The sequence below is a fragment of the Sciurus carolinensis genome, chromosome 6 (genome assembly GCF_902686445.1).
Source record: "Sciurus carolinensis chromosome 6, mSciCar1.2, whole genome shotgun sequence".
Taxonomy (NCBI): domain Eukaryota; kingdom Metazoa; phylum Chordata; class Mammalia; order Rodentia; family Sciuridae; genus Sciurus; species Sciurus carolinensis.
In genome coordinates, this window is record NC_062218.1 from 56,291,242 (window position 1) to 56,309,320 (window position 18,079).

General features: G+C 39.0%; 1 protein-coding gene across 1 annotated transcript in view; it reads left to right on the top strand.

The window, feature by feature from the left end:
- The window catches only part of Pik3r1 (phosphoinositide-3-kinase regulatory subunit 1), an 81,138-nt gene that overhangs the window by 43,489 nt on the left and 19,570 nt on the right, over positions 1-18,079 (top strand). Inside the window, exons 3-6 of the mRNA XM_047555165.1 lie at positions 7,945-7,969; positions 11,338-11,429; positions 11,896-11,970; positions 17,346-17,477. Coding sequence (XP_047411121.1) covers positions 7,945-7,969; positions 11,338-11,429; positions 11,896-11,970; positions 17,346-17,477 — 324 coding nt within the window. The remainder of the gene's footprint in view (positions 1-7,944; positions 7,970-11,337; positions 11,430-11,895; positions 11,971-17,345; positions 17,478-18,079) is intronic.

Consider the following 18,079-nt stretch of genomic DNA (forward strand, 5'->3'; position numbering starts at 1 on the left):
GAAATAGAGGCTATTTTAGAACATCTAGCTAACCCTTGATCACTTCACCAATCTGCATGAGGCCCAGAGATATCTATTGAATATTTTGCCCCAAGTTACCCAACCTGTTGTTAGCAGAGCAATCTACAACACATTCCTTACCCATTGTCTAATTGTTTTCTACTACTGCAGAGTGGCTTTTTGATTGTTTTTTCATAGGACCCAGTGACAAGTAAGGTATTTCATCATACTTACTATTTTTTAAACAGAAGTCCTAGAAAGGATGCAGTTGTGCTATAAGTCCCTTCCTGATTTCTCTACAGGTTACACTATATGGCCCCAAACAATAATTCATGAAGGAAAACGAATGAGTCGTCAGAAGGCTGATGCAAAAAATGACCAACAGGGGGAAACCTAATATAGCCTTTTGGATTAATTCTTTAATCCCCCTTTAAAAAAAAAAAATTACCCACGCTCCTACTGGAGCCAACAAAAAAACATCTGTTGTTTTATTTATAGCCACAATTTCTAAGAAACATATTCTATAGCAGATGAAAAAGTAGTTGACAGCTCATAATTCATGAGGTTACTGAGGCCTGATCTGATAGAACAAAATGTACAAAACTCCCTCCTATGGTTCAGGGCCTATCACTTCCTTTTCAACTGAAGAGAGAAGTGACCCAGCGGAGAAGTGGAGCATAGGTGGTGACTGTCGTTAAGAAAGGGGCAGCTCTGAGCTGATAATGCAGAAAGGAAGACCCCGCAGGGATAACGATTGCATTTACCTCTGGGCCTTCCACAGCCTGAGTCACAGGCACTTTTTCATTAACAACATTGCAAGTATTTCCATTATAGAAAACCAACACGTTCTCACCATTCCCACTTTCAGCCAGGAAGTTTCAGCAGCGTTCTGTCTTCAGGTTGTTACCAGCGTACTTCCATCAAGAATCTGAAGTGTTGATTAGAATCACTGATTTTACAGTTCCCTGAGTCCAGCTTAATCTTTCCCTCACTCCTTTTCTTTCACCAGTTAGCTCTAGTTCATATCAACATAAGCACTTCACCCTATTAACTTTCAAGCAATTATTAGATTGCCCGCTTCTGAAATATCACCTGTTTGTCAGCTCATTTCTGACAATCTTTTGTGTGACATAGTCAGATATGATCAGTGTATATTTTATATTTTGCTTCAGTTCTGTCTGTAGCTCCTTCTGTGTGTCACATTTAAGAAAAAAATAGATTGATCTGGCACAAATTACTTTTGATAGCATAGAACTGTTCGTCATCCTGAGCTTTTTTGAGAATTTAATCATAAGGTCCAAGTAGGCCCTTTTAAAATTCTTAAAACCATAACCAGAATAAATCCATTAATTTCCTTAGCTGAGGTGAATAGCCTCTTGTTCTTCCACTGATGATCATGGTATCTTGTGAGCTATGAGAATTTATTAGCCCACCAGAATTAATCACCTCTGTTTGAGGTGATAAAGCATATTGCCTCATTTCTTTAAAACTGTAATCCTTCACACAATTGTTAAAGGTTGTGTTTACTTTTATATTGAAATTATTGGACCCTTTATTACACGTAAATAGCTTAGTCCTATATTGGTGATTTTTAGAAACTTTTGTAATTAGAAAAAGCTGACTAAATGCTCTCATGTATTACTTCTGCATTAGCTGGGGGAATTTTCTGTTCAATATTTCCAGGCCCCTTGTCTTTCTCCTTGTTTTCTTATTCTCTCTAGTTCCATCCCATTTCATTTTTTCTTTTTTCTCCCCTCAATCTGGGACACTTTAACTTCCTTCACATACTTATTAAGCATACCTTATTAATATTTCATTTTTGAAACCACAAAGTATATATTCTTAAAAAGTATTTGCAGGGTCTTTCCCTACTGGATGATTAACCTGAAGAGTCTGTTGTACCTTGCTGGAAGTGATAAGTTGGCTGGTTATTTTTAGAAGAATAAAACCCATTACATTCTTGGGGAAGAATGTGCTTAGTTTAGCCTTATGAGAAAATATTTAGTAAATGCTGTCCTGAAAATATTTAGCCTGGCTGAGTGGGTTGGCAAGAGTCCCATCCTGATAAAGCAGAGGTGATAGCGAGAAGTTAGCTGGACAGTCCAAGCTCAAGTTGAACAAATGCCTGTCTTGTCGCCATGACTCGTAACTGTCACCAAATGCTTTTCCACTGGCATCCTGAAAAGATTTTTTTCAACTTCTTTTCTTGGCTTTTAAACTCCAGAGTGTTTTCATGCGGTATGTCTGTCTCAGGAGGTAGGCTAGATTCTTGGAGTGATTAATGCTGTCCTAGAGGTCAATTTGTTTCTTACAGTCTGACCTTTATCAGTTACCACTAGCATGACTTAGGCAAATTGTTTAACTTTTCTCAATCTCTGTTTCCTCATCTGTAAAAAGGGGGCAGTTAAAACTCACAAAGTAATACAGATTAAATGAAATAAAGCACTGAGCATAGTTTCCAATGCAAAGGGTTCAATATGTGGGAACCATCAGGAGGAGGAGGAGTAACTTGTAAGTTCTCTCTACCTCCTTCCCAAACCACACTCCAAATTTAAGGAGCCCAGTCCTTGACTGCAACATACTATGGGACCTTGGGCTAGTTGTGGCTCACACCATCCTTCCCCACATCGTGGTACCCAGATGCACAGAACTCTTCTCTCGGTTGATACCTAACTAGGTGGGATAATTCATTGTGACAGCTGGACCCTCCACTCATTCAGCATCATCTGCTCAACACAAATTTAGATGTTTGATCTCTGGGGTCCAGTGCAAGGCAAGCCTGTGAAGCCCAAGGCATGCAGGCAGATGTTTTCAGTATGAAGGTAAATCACTGAGCTTATGTCTCCCACGGTGATTTTCTCTGTGTGACTGGTGGGCTCATCCTCAATCCATGCTGCATGTGGTCTGAGAACCATCAGCATGGGATTACTGGGAGCTTGTTGGAAATGTAGGATCCCACAGCCTACCCCCGGTCTTCTGAATCAGGTTTATTACATACTTGAAAGCTTCAGAAGCATGATCCAAAACATCTGCCCTTGGGAATATCTGACATGCAGGGAGGGTTTTACTAAATACAATTTGTATTTGATAATGACTTTCTGGATAAGGTTTTCCCCCATCTTTGGGTACACTTACTGATGCATTAGTTCAGGTTACCCTAGCATAGACTTAGGTGACTGCAAGAGCAGAAACATATTTCTCACATTTCTGCAGGCTGCATCTGAGGTCAGGGTGTGAGCATGGTCGGGTTTTGGTGAGGGCTTTCTCTCTGTCCTGTAGATGGTTACCTTTTTGCTGAGTCCTCACATGGAAAGAGTGGGGAGCAAGCTCTCTGATGTCTGTTCTTAGAAGGGCACTAGTCCCATCACCAGGGCTCCCCCCACCACCCCAACTCTGTTATCTCCCAAAGGCTCTGTCTTGAAATAGCATCACTTTGGGTGGTAGGGCTTTGTGTTGGAGACACAATTCAGTCCATAGAAACTGACTTCTGTGCCTTACTTTGAAATGCATTTAAAAAGAGAGATTGATCGATATCTATCAAATTTATGACAAAATGTTAATTGTGGAATCAAGGTGGAGGACGGATGTACATTCATTGAGCAGTTCTTTCGACTTTTCAGTATGTTTAAAAATGTGAGAGAAAAAAAAAAAAAAACCAGCTCTCTCTGTAGTTACTTAGAATGGAATCTGGTGGTTCTTTGGCCTCTGATTTTTATCCAAGCTGTCTTAAAACTGCCTGTTCTGTTTAGCTGGATCAGTTTGCCTCACTGGCAGTTCTTCTCTCTCCTCGAGCTGTCTCCTTGGTCAGCCAATGCCTGCTGACCACACTGTCAGTGAGGTTCCAGCCTGGATCCAACACCTCTGTCTGGGCTCCAGCAAGCTCTTTCTGTCCAGTTCTTCTCCCCATCAGGGGATCCTGCAATTGCTTTTGACATTAGGGTTCTCTGGTTACATTTTAAGACCCTGCTTTATTATGTTTAAGCATTTATAACATTATATTTTATAAGTTTGACTCTGAAATTTATGGTTAAATATGTGTGGGAAAGAAGTGAGCGTCTCTGCAGGTTCGCCCTCAACTAGAGATTGTGTGGTTCTCCTGGAGTGCACCACCTCCTTCTGCCACCCACAGGGATTCCCACTGCTTTGCTGTTTATAGTGTCGATTATCCACATGTAAAGGAGTTTGTGATGAAGGAGAATGTGTTGACTTTATTACTTGGGGAAGGGAATATGGAAACTGATATTATCAACTTGAACCCATTAGGAAGTACTATGGCTGTTCCTGTACAGTATGGGATGAGCAGTGTATATCTCTGGTATATGACACCTTTGTTGTAATGACCCTTTAAATTAGAGAGGTTGGCAGGAAATTTTGGGAAATGTGTCATAGGTTTCTTTCCTTGACCGTGACTTGTCTATTGGAAAATAAGCCATGCTGAACTCATGCTGTGGGCTTTATGACATTGGCCAAATGTCACAAATTTAATTTCTCTCATTTTAGTCTCCTTGCCTGCAAATCAAGGATAATAAAGGCTCTATCTTTGATCTGTAATGAAAAATAAAAACATGTCTGTAAAATAGTGTGGGGATGTGACTCCTAATTGATTTAATATTCATTTATTCACTCAACAAACAGCAAGTGCCACTGTGTATATGGTGTGTGGTCTTCTTTTCTTTCTGTCCTTTCTGAGGCATCTGGGTCACGTGTCATATGAAATCTTTCTGAGGCAACAGACAAAAAGAGCAACTTCTCTTCTAAATCATCAGCCTCTGAAATCATTCAAATTCAACTATTTTTCTGGGTAGGGGGAGGGGAGGGGAGTCCCTTTCTTCCCCATTTACCTCCCACCCAGCATTTTAATTTGCTAAACACTGTAAGTTGTCATCTTTAAATCAGACTCCAATTTAGGTGATAAGAATCATAGTTAATTAGGCTGCCTGTCAGAGATTAAGTGTAATCTTGCATTTCCTGATCTCTTTACTCCAAGTCTTCAGCTGAGGCCATCAGAAGGGAAGCTGCAATGCCTGCTTATGCTTAATAAGATCCTTGCCTGCCATTTGTTTCTGATGCCAATCTGTTGTCTAGAAATAAAACCAAATGGGCAGAGAGTCTCATATCCCTGTCATTTGTTTTTAAGCTGTGGAGCAGAAGAGATAAGTGGCAGAAGATAAACTTAGAGATATTAAAGACTATTTACTTTCAGGTATCTAAAAAGATTTGCAGACTTCAAGTTTAAATCTGTTGGCAGCTCCTTTAATTCCCTCCTACTGTTATCTCTGAAAATAATGCCGGTATGGTTGAAGATTTATTTTCACATCTGCTCTTTTTACTCCCATTTTCAGTTGCCCATACTTTTTTCTCTCTCCTCCTCCAAAAAAAGTCCTTGCTTTTTGGCCAAGTTTAATATAATTTATTACATAATCATTCTAATTTCATTTTCCCTCCTCATTCAGAAAACCGAAGTCTAATAACTCAAAGAGGTTAGTGTCACAGTGCTTATTGGGGAAAAGTATGATAAATCAAAAATGATATTTGAGTTGACTTCTGAAAAAACATTGAGTATTACTTATAGAACAAAGGCAAAATGTTAATGTCTACTCTATCAATTCTGCTTCTAACTTGTCACCTTTAAAAAGTATCTAGAAGATTCTTACTGTCTTAATTATAATCATTTTTGTCTTAAAATTTGCCGTTACGATTAGGTATTTAAAAAGCTCATTAACGATATTAATCAAGATTACATGAATAATTCTAATGTTAACAATGATTATGGTATTTGCACACTGGATGCTATACCTTCTCTCTCTCTCTCTCTCTCTCTCTCTCTCTCTCTCTCTCTATATATATATATATATATATATATATATATATATATATAAAAACTGGGATCCAAGCTAATCTAATTAACTTGCCCACTATATTAAGAGCTAAAACCAGGATTAAAATGCAGACCTCTGACTTCAAGCCTGTGTACTTTTTATCACAAGCAATTATCAGATGGGTACCCAAAATAAGGATCCATACTTGGAGTTTTGCTTTGTTTTTGATTTTTAGCATCAAAGTACACAGCCAGTGTTTAAGGTGGTGTTGCCCATAGAACTTAAGAAGTTTAAAATTCAGGGCATTAACTAACATAGGTATAAACTATAAATGTATTTATAGGTTTATTTAGGGAAAGAATTGGCATTTAACTCTTGCCCATCAGAATGTACTTTCATTTGAAGTCAGGAAACAGATTATTTCAGACAGAAACAACGTTTTGATTCAGTGGCAAGTAGACAGACTAACATCTTGAAGTAATATTGATCCACGTTTGCCTGTATAATTTCTGTGTATTTTGTGCTGCATTTTTGGAGGAAAGCAGCAATTTTTCACACACTTCCAAGCCACTTCCATCAGGAATGAAATACTTGGCTAGGACTGTCTGTTAGAGTCCCAGGTTTCAGCTTAAACTTTCCACTTGGCCCTGCCAGGCACTAGCTTTAAAATATCTCTTTTTAATGGAGATCACCTCCAAAGGTGCAGCTGTGTGCTGGTTTCATCTTGCACTTCACAGTAGTGTTGGCACCGCTTAGTGCAAGAATGCCCCTCTCCCACACACTGCTGGTGCCCAAGGACTGTTGAGGCCTGTCCGTGGTAGTGGTTTGGGAAGGCTTAAGTTTGAAAGGAAGACTTTCTTCTGTTGCATGTGGTTGGCTGTCACCAGAACGGTGGGGGTGAGTGATGGCATCAGTGGAAGATGCAGCCTCTGATGTGTCACCAAAGTGCTTTCTCCAGCCTGGAAGACCTGGGTCTTCGGTCGAAGACTGATTCCTCCTTTCTTTTGAAATAGTGTGTGTGTCTTGGATTCACCACTTTTAGACCTTTCACCTCTTCTTTTGTTGTTTCTTTCTCTTACCCAATACTGATTTCTTTTTGATTAAAAATATATATATATATGACTCAGTGAAGTGGAAAAAAGGGTTTGGATTGTAGTAGTGGTATCTACAAATTCCACCAGATTCTTAAGAGTGGGCCTGGTTCTCCAAACTAGACTGTGTGCTATAACTGCCTTCAAAACCAAAATGCAGCCAGGCATGGTAGCACATGTCTAGAATCCCAGCTGCTCATGAGTCAGGAGGATCTCTGGTTCAAAGCCAGCCTCAGCAAAAGGGAGGCACTAAGCCACTCAGTGAGACCCTGTCTCTAAATAAAAATAGGGTTGAGGATGTGGCTCAGTGACTGAATGCCCCTGAGTTCAATTCCTGGTACCGCCTCAACAAACAAACAAAAATGCAGTCCTCGTTCAGGTATAAAAATCATAAAATCGTGCTGGAAGATGCAATCCAATATGTAAACTTTGGAAGGATCATACTCTGTTAATTTGTGTTTTACTTGATAATTCCACCCTATATGTTTTATATTTAAAAAAATTTTATTCCAATTATGTTTTGGTTTATCAAATTGTATGATCTGATGCTTTATCATGAACTTGTCAAAGAACAACTTACCCAGCTTGGTAATTCCTAAAATTGCCATTTCCTATTGAAATCTCTTAAAGTAAAATGTATGCAAAAATATTGACCTTGTGTATGTAATGGAATGAAAGGAATAGTTGATTTAGGATTGTTGTAAAAATTATTTTATTTTAGAATATCTTTAGAGTTTTAATGGTAATAATTCTGAACCTGAGGTTGGTGATATGAACTTGAAAACCTCTTGGGAAGGGCTGGCTTCCATATTCCTTATGTCTAAATATTTCAGAGGGGAAGTGGACTGAATCACAGACATTGTACTAGGGAATAGGAAATCCTTGAATTGTGGGTTTTTTTTTTTAATCGTCTCTTGTAAATTTTACCTTTTCAAACTCCCATTTTAAAGTCTTGATCAGCTGTAGTAATTCATGCCTGTGAGCAAAAAGCTTTTTTCAATATTAAAAATCCAATCAATACATTACAATAGGAGCGCTTACACTTCCTTTCGTATGTGTGTGAATTTTTTTTCTTTTGTTATTAGATAATCTGATGGCAGTTTGAAATACTCCCAGTGTCCTCAGTTACCTGGTAGCTGTCACAGTGATCTTCGAAACTTCATATAATTCCCGTAAAAGTGAAACAAATGATATTGTGTAGCTCAGGATAAGTGCAGGCAAACTAAATGTCATTGACAAAAAAGGATGGGAAGGATAAAGGAAAGGAAGCTTTTGCTTTTTAAAATGTCTTCAGTTTAAGGAAGAGAGAGCGGGTAGAAACCTGTAGGTAGCATTTGCCAACTCAGCACTAGAACAACTGCCGGGTGCACGTTTCAATCACAATGAAATGAAATCTTTAATTATCATTTAATTTAACTTTCATATTTGCCTACAGAAATGATCTTGCTGATAAGATTCTGGAAGGAGATAAACCTTTCTTAAGCAATTCCATTTTCAGTGCCAGCATAGAAACTTTTTTCCATTAAAAAAAGGCTTGTGTTATTTATGAGAGAAAGAAAGCAAGCCGGCCTCTTAGTTGCATGAATGTTGTGTGGGTATGTGTGTTGTATATTCACTATTTCATCTTCAGTTTTCTGAATTTGGGGGCGTGCTCAGACCTGTTGGTTTGAGAACTAAGTGCGTACTAAGTAGCATTTCTCTGTGCCATTTCCCTACTTTTACATTTCCCTTCTGTTACATATGCTGATAGGATAGTGTTTGTTTTGTTCAGTATAAAAAAGGTATTTGTGGGAAAGGATCATTTTGTGAGCTAAAAAGTCACTTAGGCCAACAGAAATGGTTTATAATTTATCAGAGAAAATGAAAGGGTATGAACTTTCCTATTATAGTGTTTTTTAATTTTACAGTGCTTTTAACTAAAAAGACCAAAACTTTAAAGACATTTGTATTTTGAGTGCTTTTCAGATACATTCACATTTTAACATTTAGAAACTTGGAGATGCTACTGATTGATTTTTTTTTTTTTCAGGGGAATCATCTACATGAATTTTCTTAGTAAAATAGTAAGTCCTAAAGCATTGCTCCATACAGCTTCTAGCCACATTCCTGGACATTCTGATTCTGGGGATGTAGTGTGGTCCCTGGGAATCTCATTCCAGAATGTTCTCCAGGCAGTAATCAGTGTTAGGCAGGTGCCAGAAACAGGAGGTTCCCCACCCATCTCTCTACATGGCAACTGCCTGGAAAGTTAATGGCATTATCTGTTCTGCCTTTATGTTGTCCAAAAGTGTTACAGTGATGTTGCAGTTGATTAAAGTCACCCAGGAAACTGTCGAACTTTTCAGGGCCTCGAGTCCAAATATTGATTAACCCTCTGTCAGGATGCCCATCTCAGGGATGACTTCATTTTGGTGGGTCTTTGTAGCACAAAGTGACTCAGAAATCTTTCATCTGCCTTTGATGAAATTTTCCTTTATACAGGATACTACACTATGCCCTCTGATATTGTAGTCACTAGCTGTATATTGCTTTCAATCAAAATCAATTAAATTAAGAATTCAGTTCCTGAATTTTGTAATGGCTACATTTTTACTTATACATTTTTATAGTTCATACATAAATGGAGCATAATCTCTTATTTTTCTGATTATACATATTGTAGGATCACATCAGTCATGCATTCATATGTGGCTACATTTTAAGTGCTTAGTAGCCACTGTGACTAGTAGTTGGTTTATTGAGAGCACAGCCATAGAGATATTTCCATCATCACAGAAAAGTTTTATCAGGCAGCACTACTATAGGATTTTCCTCCTGTCATAATTGAGCTCTTCTCCTTTTATCCTGGGTCATTGCAATGGTTGATAGAGATAGATACAAAATCATACCTATCTATTACAGAACATAATACAATCTTCTTAAACCAATAGGTCTTAAACCAGTGTTAGGATTTGCAACATAATTCACTTAAATCATTCTTAGTTCCCTGAGGTCAAAATTTAGTAACACAACTGTATTTTTTGTATCATTAATCTGTCATTAACTCTTAATTAACATTAACTGTTAGTAGTTGAAATATGGGCTTAATTAAAATCTGCTTAACCTGGTATATGGTTTATAATAAAGAATTATACCTCTTAAATTTCACTGAAACAAAATCGCAACTATTTTTTAAATTTTTTTATTCTAATTTGTTGTACATGACTTAATCTTTCTTAGATTATATGAACTATTCCTAGGTCAGAGTGCAAAAGATAGACTTTATGTGTCTAAAGTTATTTTTAGATGGCTAATAAGTAGGTTGCACATATATTTTCTTAAAGATTGTCACCCATATTTTGTAGTTTGAGAAATTTCAGGTGAATATATTTAGCTCCCTCTTCTGGCATATTTGAGAAAAACTTTTTACTTTAAGCTTTTTTTTATTTTGGAGTAATAATACAACTATTAGTATAATATAAAAAGTCATTTGTGAATGTTATTCAATCAGTTTTTTTGTGTCATTACAATTGGTAATACATACAATAAAACGTGGAGAAACAGCTTATCAAAGCTTCACAGTTCTTAAACTACTAACTGCCCAAAATATGTGTAAGCAAAAAAAGACTCTGACAACAATAACACAGGGACTTAATTTGATGTCAAGTGGACAGTGATCATTTGTATTGGCTTGCAGCCACCCCTTGCATTTGTGGGGTTTGGGACAAGAGTATAAAAAGAGGCCCAAGTACCCTGAGTCTAAATATTTTAGTTAGACATCATGTTAACAGTCAACAGAATCTCATCTGTTTTCCCACCTGGGTCAGGATTGTTTCCTAATAACCAGGAGACCAGTTTGAATTCACCTTTCTTTTATGTTTTTTAGTTGTAGATGGACACAATACTTTTATTTTTTTAATTTATTTTTATGTGGTGCTGAGGATCAAACCTAGTGCCTCACATGTGCTAGGCAAGTGCTCTACAACTGAGCCACAACCCCAGCCCCTGAATTCACATTTCTTGGGCTCCTCAGAGTACTGCTCCAGAGCTGGAGCCAGGTTCATCCCTGGCTTATCCTGCTTATCCAAACTCCAGTCCAGCCTTAGACCCCTACCAAGGCTCAACCCACCTCTGAATTCTGGGGTGCACCTGAATGTGGAAGGTTCAGGGATCCTGGGGAGGATGGCCCTAGGTGAGAGGTTTTAAGAGGTCATGTGGCTGGGAATCATAGGCTTCTCGGCTGGTACCCTGAATATATCCTAGGAGAGAACAAGTGGGCATTTCCTCTGTCCCTGAAAGTGTACAGCCTTGTGTAAGGGTCTCTCTTACTTGGGCCTAAGTTTGCTACTGTCAGATATAATTTATTATATTTAAATATTCTTTGTTGTGGTCTAATGTGTTTGACTCCCCTAAATTAAATATAATGGTGGGATTTTGTTTGTTTGCAGCTTTGACCCTTCCGATCTGGCAGAACAATTTGCCCCTCCTGACATTGCCCCTCCTCTACTTATCAAGCTCGTGGAAGCCATTGAAAAGAAAGGTAACCAGACTGCTAGAGGGAGTCAGTTCACTTCTTGAGACCCTTATTTCATGGATGTTATCATTTATATGTATTTCTGGGACATTTATTAAATAAATTTCTTACTACCTGCTACATATAGATACTTTGTTAGACCACCCCCAGCTCAGCTATTTAGGTCTGTGTACTGTGGAAATAATCTTGGCTTGTGTGTTCTAATTCTGGGTTAACATGTAGTTTACTGTATGGAAACTATTATGTTCTCCATAATTTAATAAACATGATTAACTTGCTTCTTAGTGGCCAGCTGGTTTTGCCAAAATTATTGACATGCTAGATAAGATTAATAGTAGGAGTTGACTTCCAAGAATGTTTAGTACACATCTAGAATAGATACTGCATGGAAATTGGAATGCCTCTCTGGCAGCAGACTCACAGGTTCTCCAGAGAGCTGTGTTTGGCATACACAGTCTGTTTTGTGTCCTAGGTCTGGAATGTTCGACTCTATACAGAACACAAAGCTCCAGCAACCCTGCAGAATTACGACAGCTTCTTGATTGTGGTGAGTGTCACAGGGCCACACATGCCAATGGGAGATATAGGTCTCCCCTCGCTGCCTTCCGGTAATGCACACACATACATAAAACTGCATTGAATCCATGCCACATTCCAAGTTTGAAGAGAACTAAAATCATGCACTGTTCCCTCCACCCTGTTGCGTTAACAGTACAAACCAGTATGAACCTTTGATGTTTGTCTCCTGAGTTGGGGTTTATGTGCACGCTTGCCTGCAGCGTGTTGGCCATCATCACAGTCGTGGGCCCTGGGATTCTGCAAGAATTACAGAGAAGAGAAATGAGCTTTGGATTTCTCTGGCTCTGCACATCCACCATCTTTCCTTGAACTTTCTGTTGGCCACATTAAACCCATCTGGATCAGCTAAATGATGTTTATATTAGGGTGTCCCTTCTGACATCCTCTTCCTTTCATTCCCCTTACTTCTTTTCCTTTTCCCTCCCATCTGACTGGCTGGCTTGCTATTTTTCCTTTCTTGCTTGATCATTTTTTCATGCCATACATACATCAAGTAACAGTATATTAATTGTTTTATTCAGTCACGTACTGGCAAATCAACTCTCTGGAAAGAAGCCCTGGTTTGTAGCATCTGCCCATTTCTGTGGCATAAATATCCCCACTGTGGTTGATTTCAAGCTAACCAACGTGATGTCACTGAATGTGGAGTTGGGGAGACTTGAGGACAGTTGGCGCCTATGAGCCAGGACAAGCCAGCGCCAGCACACTATTGGGCAAGTGACACCAATTCAGCCAAGTGGTGGCTTTATATTTGCTTACCCCTTCCTTTGCCATAGAGGAGAAAAACTGTAATTACTTGCTTGTCATTTATCTCATGTCAACTTCTAGAATCTCTCAAATCCTTCATTCCCTCATGGTATATTTATTATTATTATTATTATTTTTTAGAAAAACACTTTTCAATCTCACATTATTTCAACTGAATTTGAATGCTTGAACCTAAAAGTGAAACTTGGTCCTAAATGAAGCTCCTTCAGAAGTACAATTGTATCAGACTGCCTGTGTGATATTTCATAAATGAGAATTTGAAATTCAAGGCAGCTTCAGAATGAGCTGACGTAGGAAAATTCTTAGAAAAGATGTTCTTGGAGAAAAGAATGAGACTAGTTCCTTTTTTAAAAAAAATATTTTTTTAGTTGTCAATGGACCTTTATTTTATTTATTTATATTTGGTGCTGAGAATCGAACCCAATGCCTCACACATGCTAGGCAAGTACTCTACCACTGAGCTACAACCTCAGCTGCAGACTACTTCTTTATCAATAAATATTTTCACTTGAAATGTATTGCACAAATGTTGTCATTTTTTTGAAAAAAATTTTGTTTGAAATGTATCTCCCCTTTGTACCTGGAAATCAACCTTGTGAATACAGTGCAATTCCTCTTTGCTGTTGTATCCCCTATACTTCCCACAGAGTAGGTCGTTACAAGTTGTTTGGCAGAAAACTCAAGGTGAAAAGACTTGTTTTTCTGTATTTCCAGCAACATTACTAGTGTATTAAGGAAACACTGAATTTTGTCCTCAACCAATTGACATAGAGATACATTTTCTGGTCAGAAAAATTGGTCAAATTGAATATGTTAAAAGTCACAGGAAATGTTTAGACCTCAGAAACAGATGAAGTGGAAGTTACTTAAGAAGTGGTGATTAGGTTTTTTAATGTGACCAATACAAAATGATGCACATTAGCTTAAAAAACATTCACACCATCTTGAGATGGTGTAAGCAACCAAGATTTACGTCAACAATGTATTTTGACAGGCAGTTTTCCTTCCCCCTTTGAAATCAAGACATACATATGAAAAACTGGCTTCATTTAGATGCTGGGCTATAAAAAATGAATTTCGCCAACATTATTCAGATTTCAAAAGTGGATTTGCTAATTCTCTTTCCAGCTCAGATTGTTCAATACATAAAAATACCGTAATATTCTGGAGAAGCTCCAAGAGTAATCTGAAAAAAAAAAAAAAAAAAAAAACAAAGCTTTAAATCAGCCTTGTGAATTTCTAGCATCTGAAAAGAACAGATGTGGGGGAAGCAGCCTACTGTTATTAACACTTACTAAGTTACTGTATTTCATGTACACACTAATGTTGTAAGCATTAGTTACTTTAACTTCTAGAAAAGGAAGCTAACCCTCAGGTAGGTAAATTCCCTAAGATTGCACAGTGGCTGAGTGGAGAAACTGTCTTGTATCCTAACAGGGATTCAAAAGCCCTGTTCTGTTCTTTTTTTTTCCTTTCCCCACTATTTTGCCCTAAAATGAATTGTCTTCCCTTCTTTTCTCGTTTGAGTTTTAATGGTATGAACTTTCTCCTGACACTTTTTGATTCCTCTTCATGGGAATCAGGCTCTTAACCCTGGCACTGTTGGCATGTTAGGGTGGCTAATTCTTTGTCAGAAGAGGGGAGGACACTATCAGGTGCGTTACAGGATGTTTGACCACAGCCTGGTCTCCACCCACTGAGTGCCAGCCTCCCCCAGTTGTGACCTTCAAGAATGTCTAGACATTGCCAGATGTCTCCCACCCCACCCCCACTTGCAGTGGGAACCACTAACCTAGATAGAGATCAGGTGGGGCGGGTGGCATTTTTCCAGTGGAAGGGCAGGGGGAGGTGTTGGTAAAGATTCTGTGACTCTTCAAAAGTCATCATAGGACAACTGCAGTAGCTTTTGGAAGAGCCCATTGGGATGATTTTAATACAGAAAAGGAGTCTCATAGCCTAGAAATCAAAAGTTCCAAGAAACTTTAGAAGTTACATTACAAATAATAACGATGATGATACAACATACTGCGTCATCAATTCTAGTGGAATTTGACATGGGGAGAGTTAGCCAAAGACCTGTGTGAGGTAATTTTCTTTCCAACACTATAATGACTCTTTGGGATACACATCATGTGTCACAGAAAAGAGCTTTGGAATTAACATCACTCTGAGGACTATATAGTTCAGCCCACAAACACTTAACACAGTTCTATGTGCTGGACGCTTTGGACTTAGAAAGAGCAGGTGAGAGCTACAGCCACTGCAGCACCCTGTGTCTGGTAGGGGAGACACATCACCACACATCACTACCATACTGTTGCCAGGTGTCTTGATGAAAGCATGGCTCATCAGCACTATGGGGGCACAGAGGGGAGCCTCGCCTACAGAGGGACATGTGAATATTTAGTCTTGATGTTTATAGACCATTGCCAAAGGGCTTTACACATTTTTCAGGAGGGTGAAATATACTGGGGACTAGAAGCTCACAAAGCAGTTGGTGACTGTGGAGAGTTCTTGTTTTGATACACATACAGTTTTATTGGATAGTATTTAATTACACTAGTATTTGCACACTTTCAATGTTGGTTCTGTAGGCGAATACCTACTTTAACCCTTCCCTCACTTGGTAGAGATGTCAGGTGTCTCTGGTTAGTTCTTTGTAGGACATTTAAGGAAGATAACAATTTGCCTCTTCACATATTCCCCCCTCAGGTGCTGGGTACTGAACCCAAGGCCTTACACATACTAGTCAAGGACTCTGTACCAAGCCACACCTCCAGCCTTTGCCACTTTCCCTTTTTCTCAAACTGACCTAGCTGTATTTTATACCAGGTTCACTTTTCTTAGAAGTTTATAGTGCTGTGTGGTTATCTTTCCTAACATTCACTTAGTGGATAAGTTTGGATTATGGTAATGATGTGTCCAAGGAGTCTTCATAGCCTTGGTCTCAGTTTAGGGGCATTTATAATATCATACTTAGCTCAGGGGTCCCCAGGACACTGCCTTCTATTCACTAACACTCTTGCACCTCGATAATTGAATACTTTCTCATTCTCTCAGGTCACTGCCCAATTCAGTCATCAGTTAACATTATTTTTTGATAATGTCTTGCTGTTTTCTAACTGCATTAGAATTCAGACCCCAGCCCTTTGCTTCAGAATTACCAAAATAAATGCCTTTACTTCCAGAAGTGCTCCTCTCCAGTGTACTCCTGACTCTATAGTTAAGGAAGCTGTATAAAAATGTAGTGTTTTGGCCAATGGCCCACTTCTTCTCTGTTGAGCACCTGAGTCCCAGATGACTTTCCTCGAGTTACTCTCCAGTAGTGGCCAAATGCCTGTCCTCGTTTTTAGATGTCCATGCATTCCTGTTCCCTGCAGGCCTGCTCTCTGCTGGGCATAGTGCCTTTTTCTGTCTCAAGGACTCAGAGCACCATACACAGTGAGTGCTCAGACGGTATTTTTTTATTAGCTTCACTCCTTTATTGAATTGCATGACCTCTTTTCCAGCTGGCAGATATGCTCATCTTTAGATTTTTTCAGAGATGGTCTGATGCCCACAGATTAGATTAGTAATAGTCAGCATTAGGGGGAACATTCTGAAACTGTTCAAATTATATTTATGGATTTTCTTGATTGACTGCTAAAACTCTGTAGGATCTTACTATTTAATCTATCACTCTGGTAGGTTAAATTTATATTAATTCCAAGATGCAGTATGTATCAGTTCAAGTCTGAGGAAATCCGGGAATATGCATTACTTATTTTGCTATTGTGATTTTAGGAAACATTTCCTTGTGACTAACCCTCCCTAGGTAGGACCTTCTCAATCAGGCAGACCCACCCTCCAGGGGGCGTTTGGGAATGTTGTGGGGTTATATCAGTTTGCTAGGGCTGCCATAGCAAAAGGCCACAAACTAGGTGGCTTAAACCACAGAAATGCAGTTCACACAGTTCTGGAAGCTGAGATCCAAAAGGATGGTGAGATCCAAAAGGCAGGCTCACTTTCCTCTGAGGGCTCTTTCCTTGGCTCTCAGATGACTGTCTTCTCACCGTGTTCTCACATAGTCCTTTCTCTATGCATACATCCCTATTCTGTGTGTCTTAATCTCCTCTTCTTATTAAAAGATACCAGTTAGATTGGACTAGGGCCCACTCCAGTGGCTTCATTGTAACAAAATCACCTGGCTCTTAAAGGATCTATCCCCAAATATAATCACCTTCCAAGTTCTTAGGGTTTGGGCTTCAACATATGAATTTGGGAGGAACATAATTCACCCGTACAGTGACATTTTTTTTTTCATTGCCCCAAAGTCTGGGAATATGTTGGCATCATGGCAAGGAGCCAAGAATGCTAAATACTTAAACATGTGAAGCAGACCTACATAAAGAAAAATTGTTCCACCCCAAATTTAGGAGCAAGGCCTCTGAGAAACACTGCTAGTAAATATTCCATGTCTTATATTTGCCCTCATTTTGCCTCCTTTCCTGTGTCACACTTAAGTCCCACATTTGGAAAATTGGCCCAACTGGTAGATAAATGTCTGAAATATTTCTTAAAATGGTTCTTTCCTAGATGCTGCCTCCTTGGACTTGGAAATGATCGATGTGCAAGTTTTAGCAGACGCTTTCAAACGCTATCTCCTGGACTTACCAAATCCCGTCATTCCAGTAACTGTTTACAGTGAAATGATTTCTTTAGCCCAAGGTTTGTTTTCTCTTCTGAAAACCTCATTCAACATATATTGGGATCTGGAAATGCTGTAAACTCTGTGAAATGCTGCATATAAGGAGATGATATTTAGGAAATATCAGTAGTAAGCTTCTTCTCCCCCTCACTACCACCAAGAATTCCCTTCCTCATCAGGGCATCCAACAGAAGACCCAGAGTCTCATTTGCTTAGAAGATTGTCCACATGTTGAACTGGCTTTCTTAACCTTTGGTCAGGATTAACAAAGATCACTCTATCTGTGAAGGACATGGTGTTCCAAATACCAGTGTGAGATTCAAGGACCCAGGACAAGGACTCAGTGACGGGGGATGTTCTTGGCCATCTTTGCCAAGTGCCCATAACAATTTTTATTGAAGGATGAGGGCTCAGTTAGAGAACTAAGTCTCTGTTCACTGCTTTGGGGACAGGAAATTGTGGTCCATAACCTTCAAAGTCAAACCTGTGATACTTATCTGATGTTCCTCGGAATTAACCAATCACTTAAAGCCACTCGATAGAGGGCAGGTTTCAACCATCACACCCTGAATGTCTTGTGGTTTTTTTACACAAAGAGTTTCTTGCATTTCTATTTGACTTG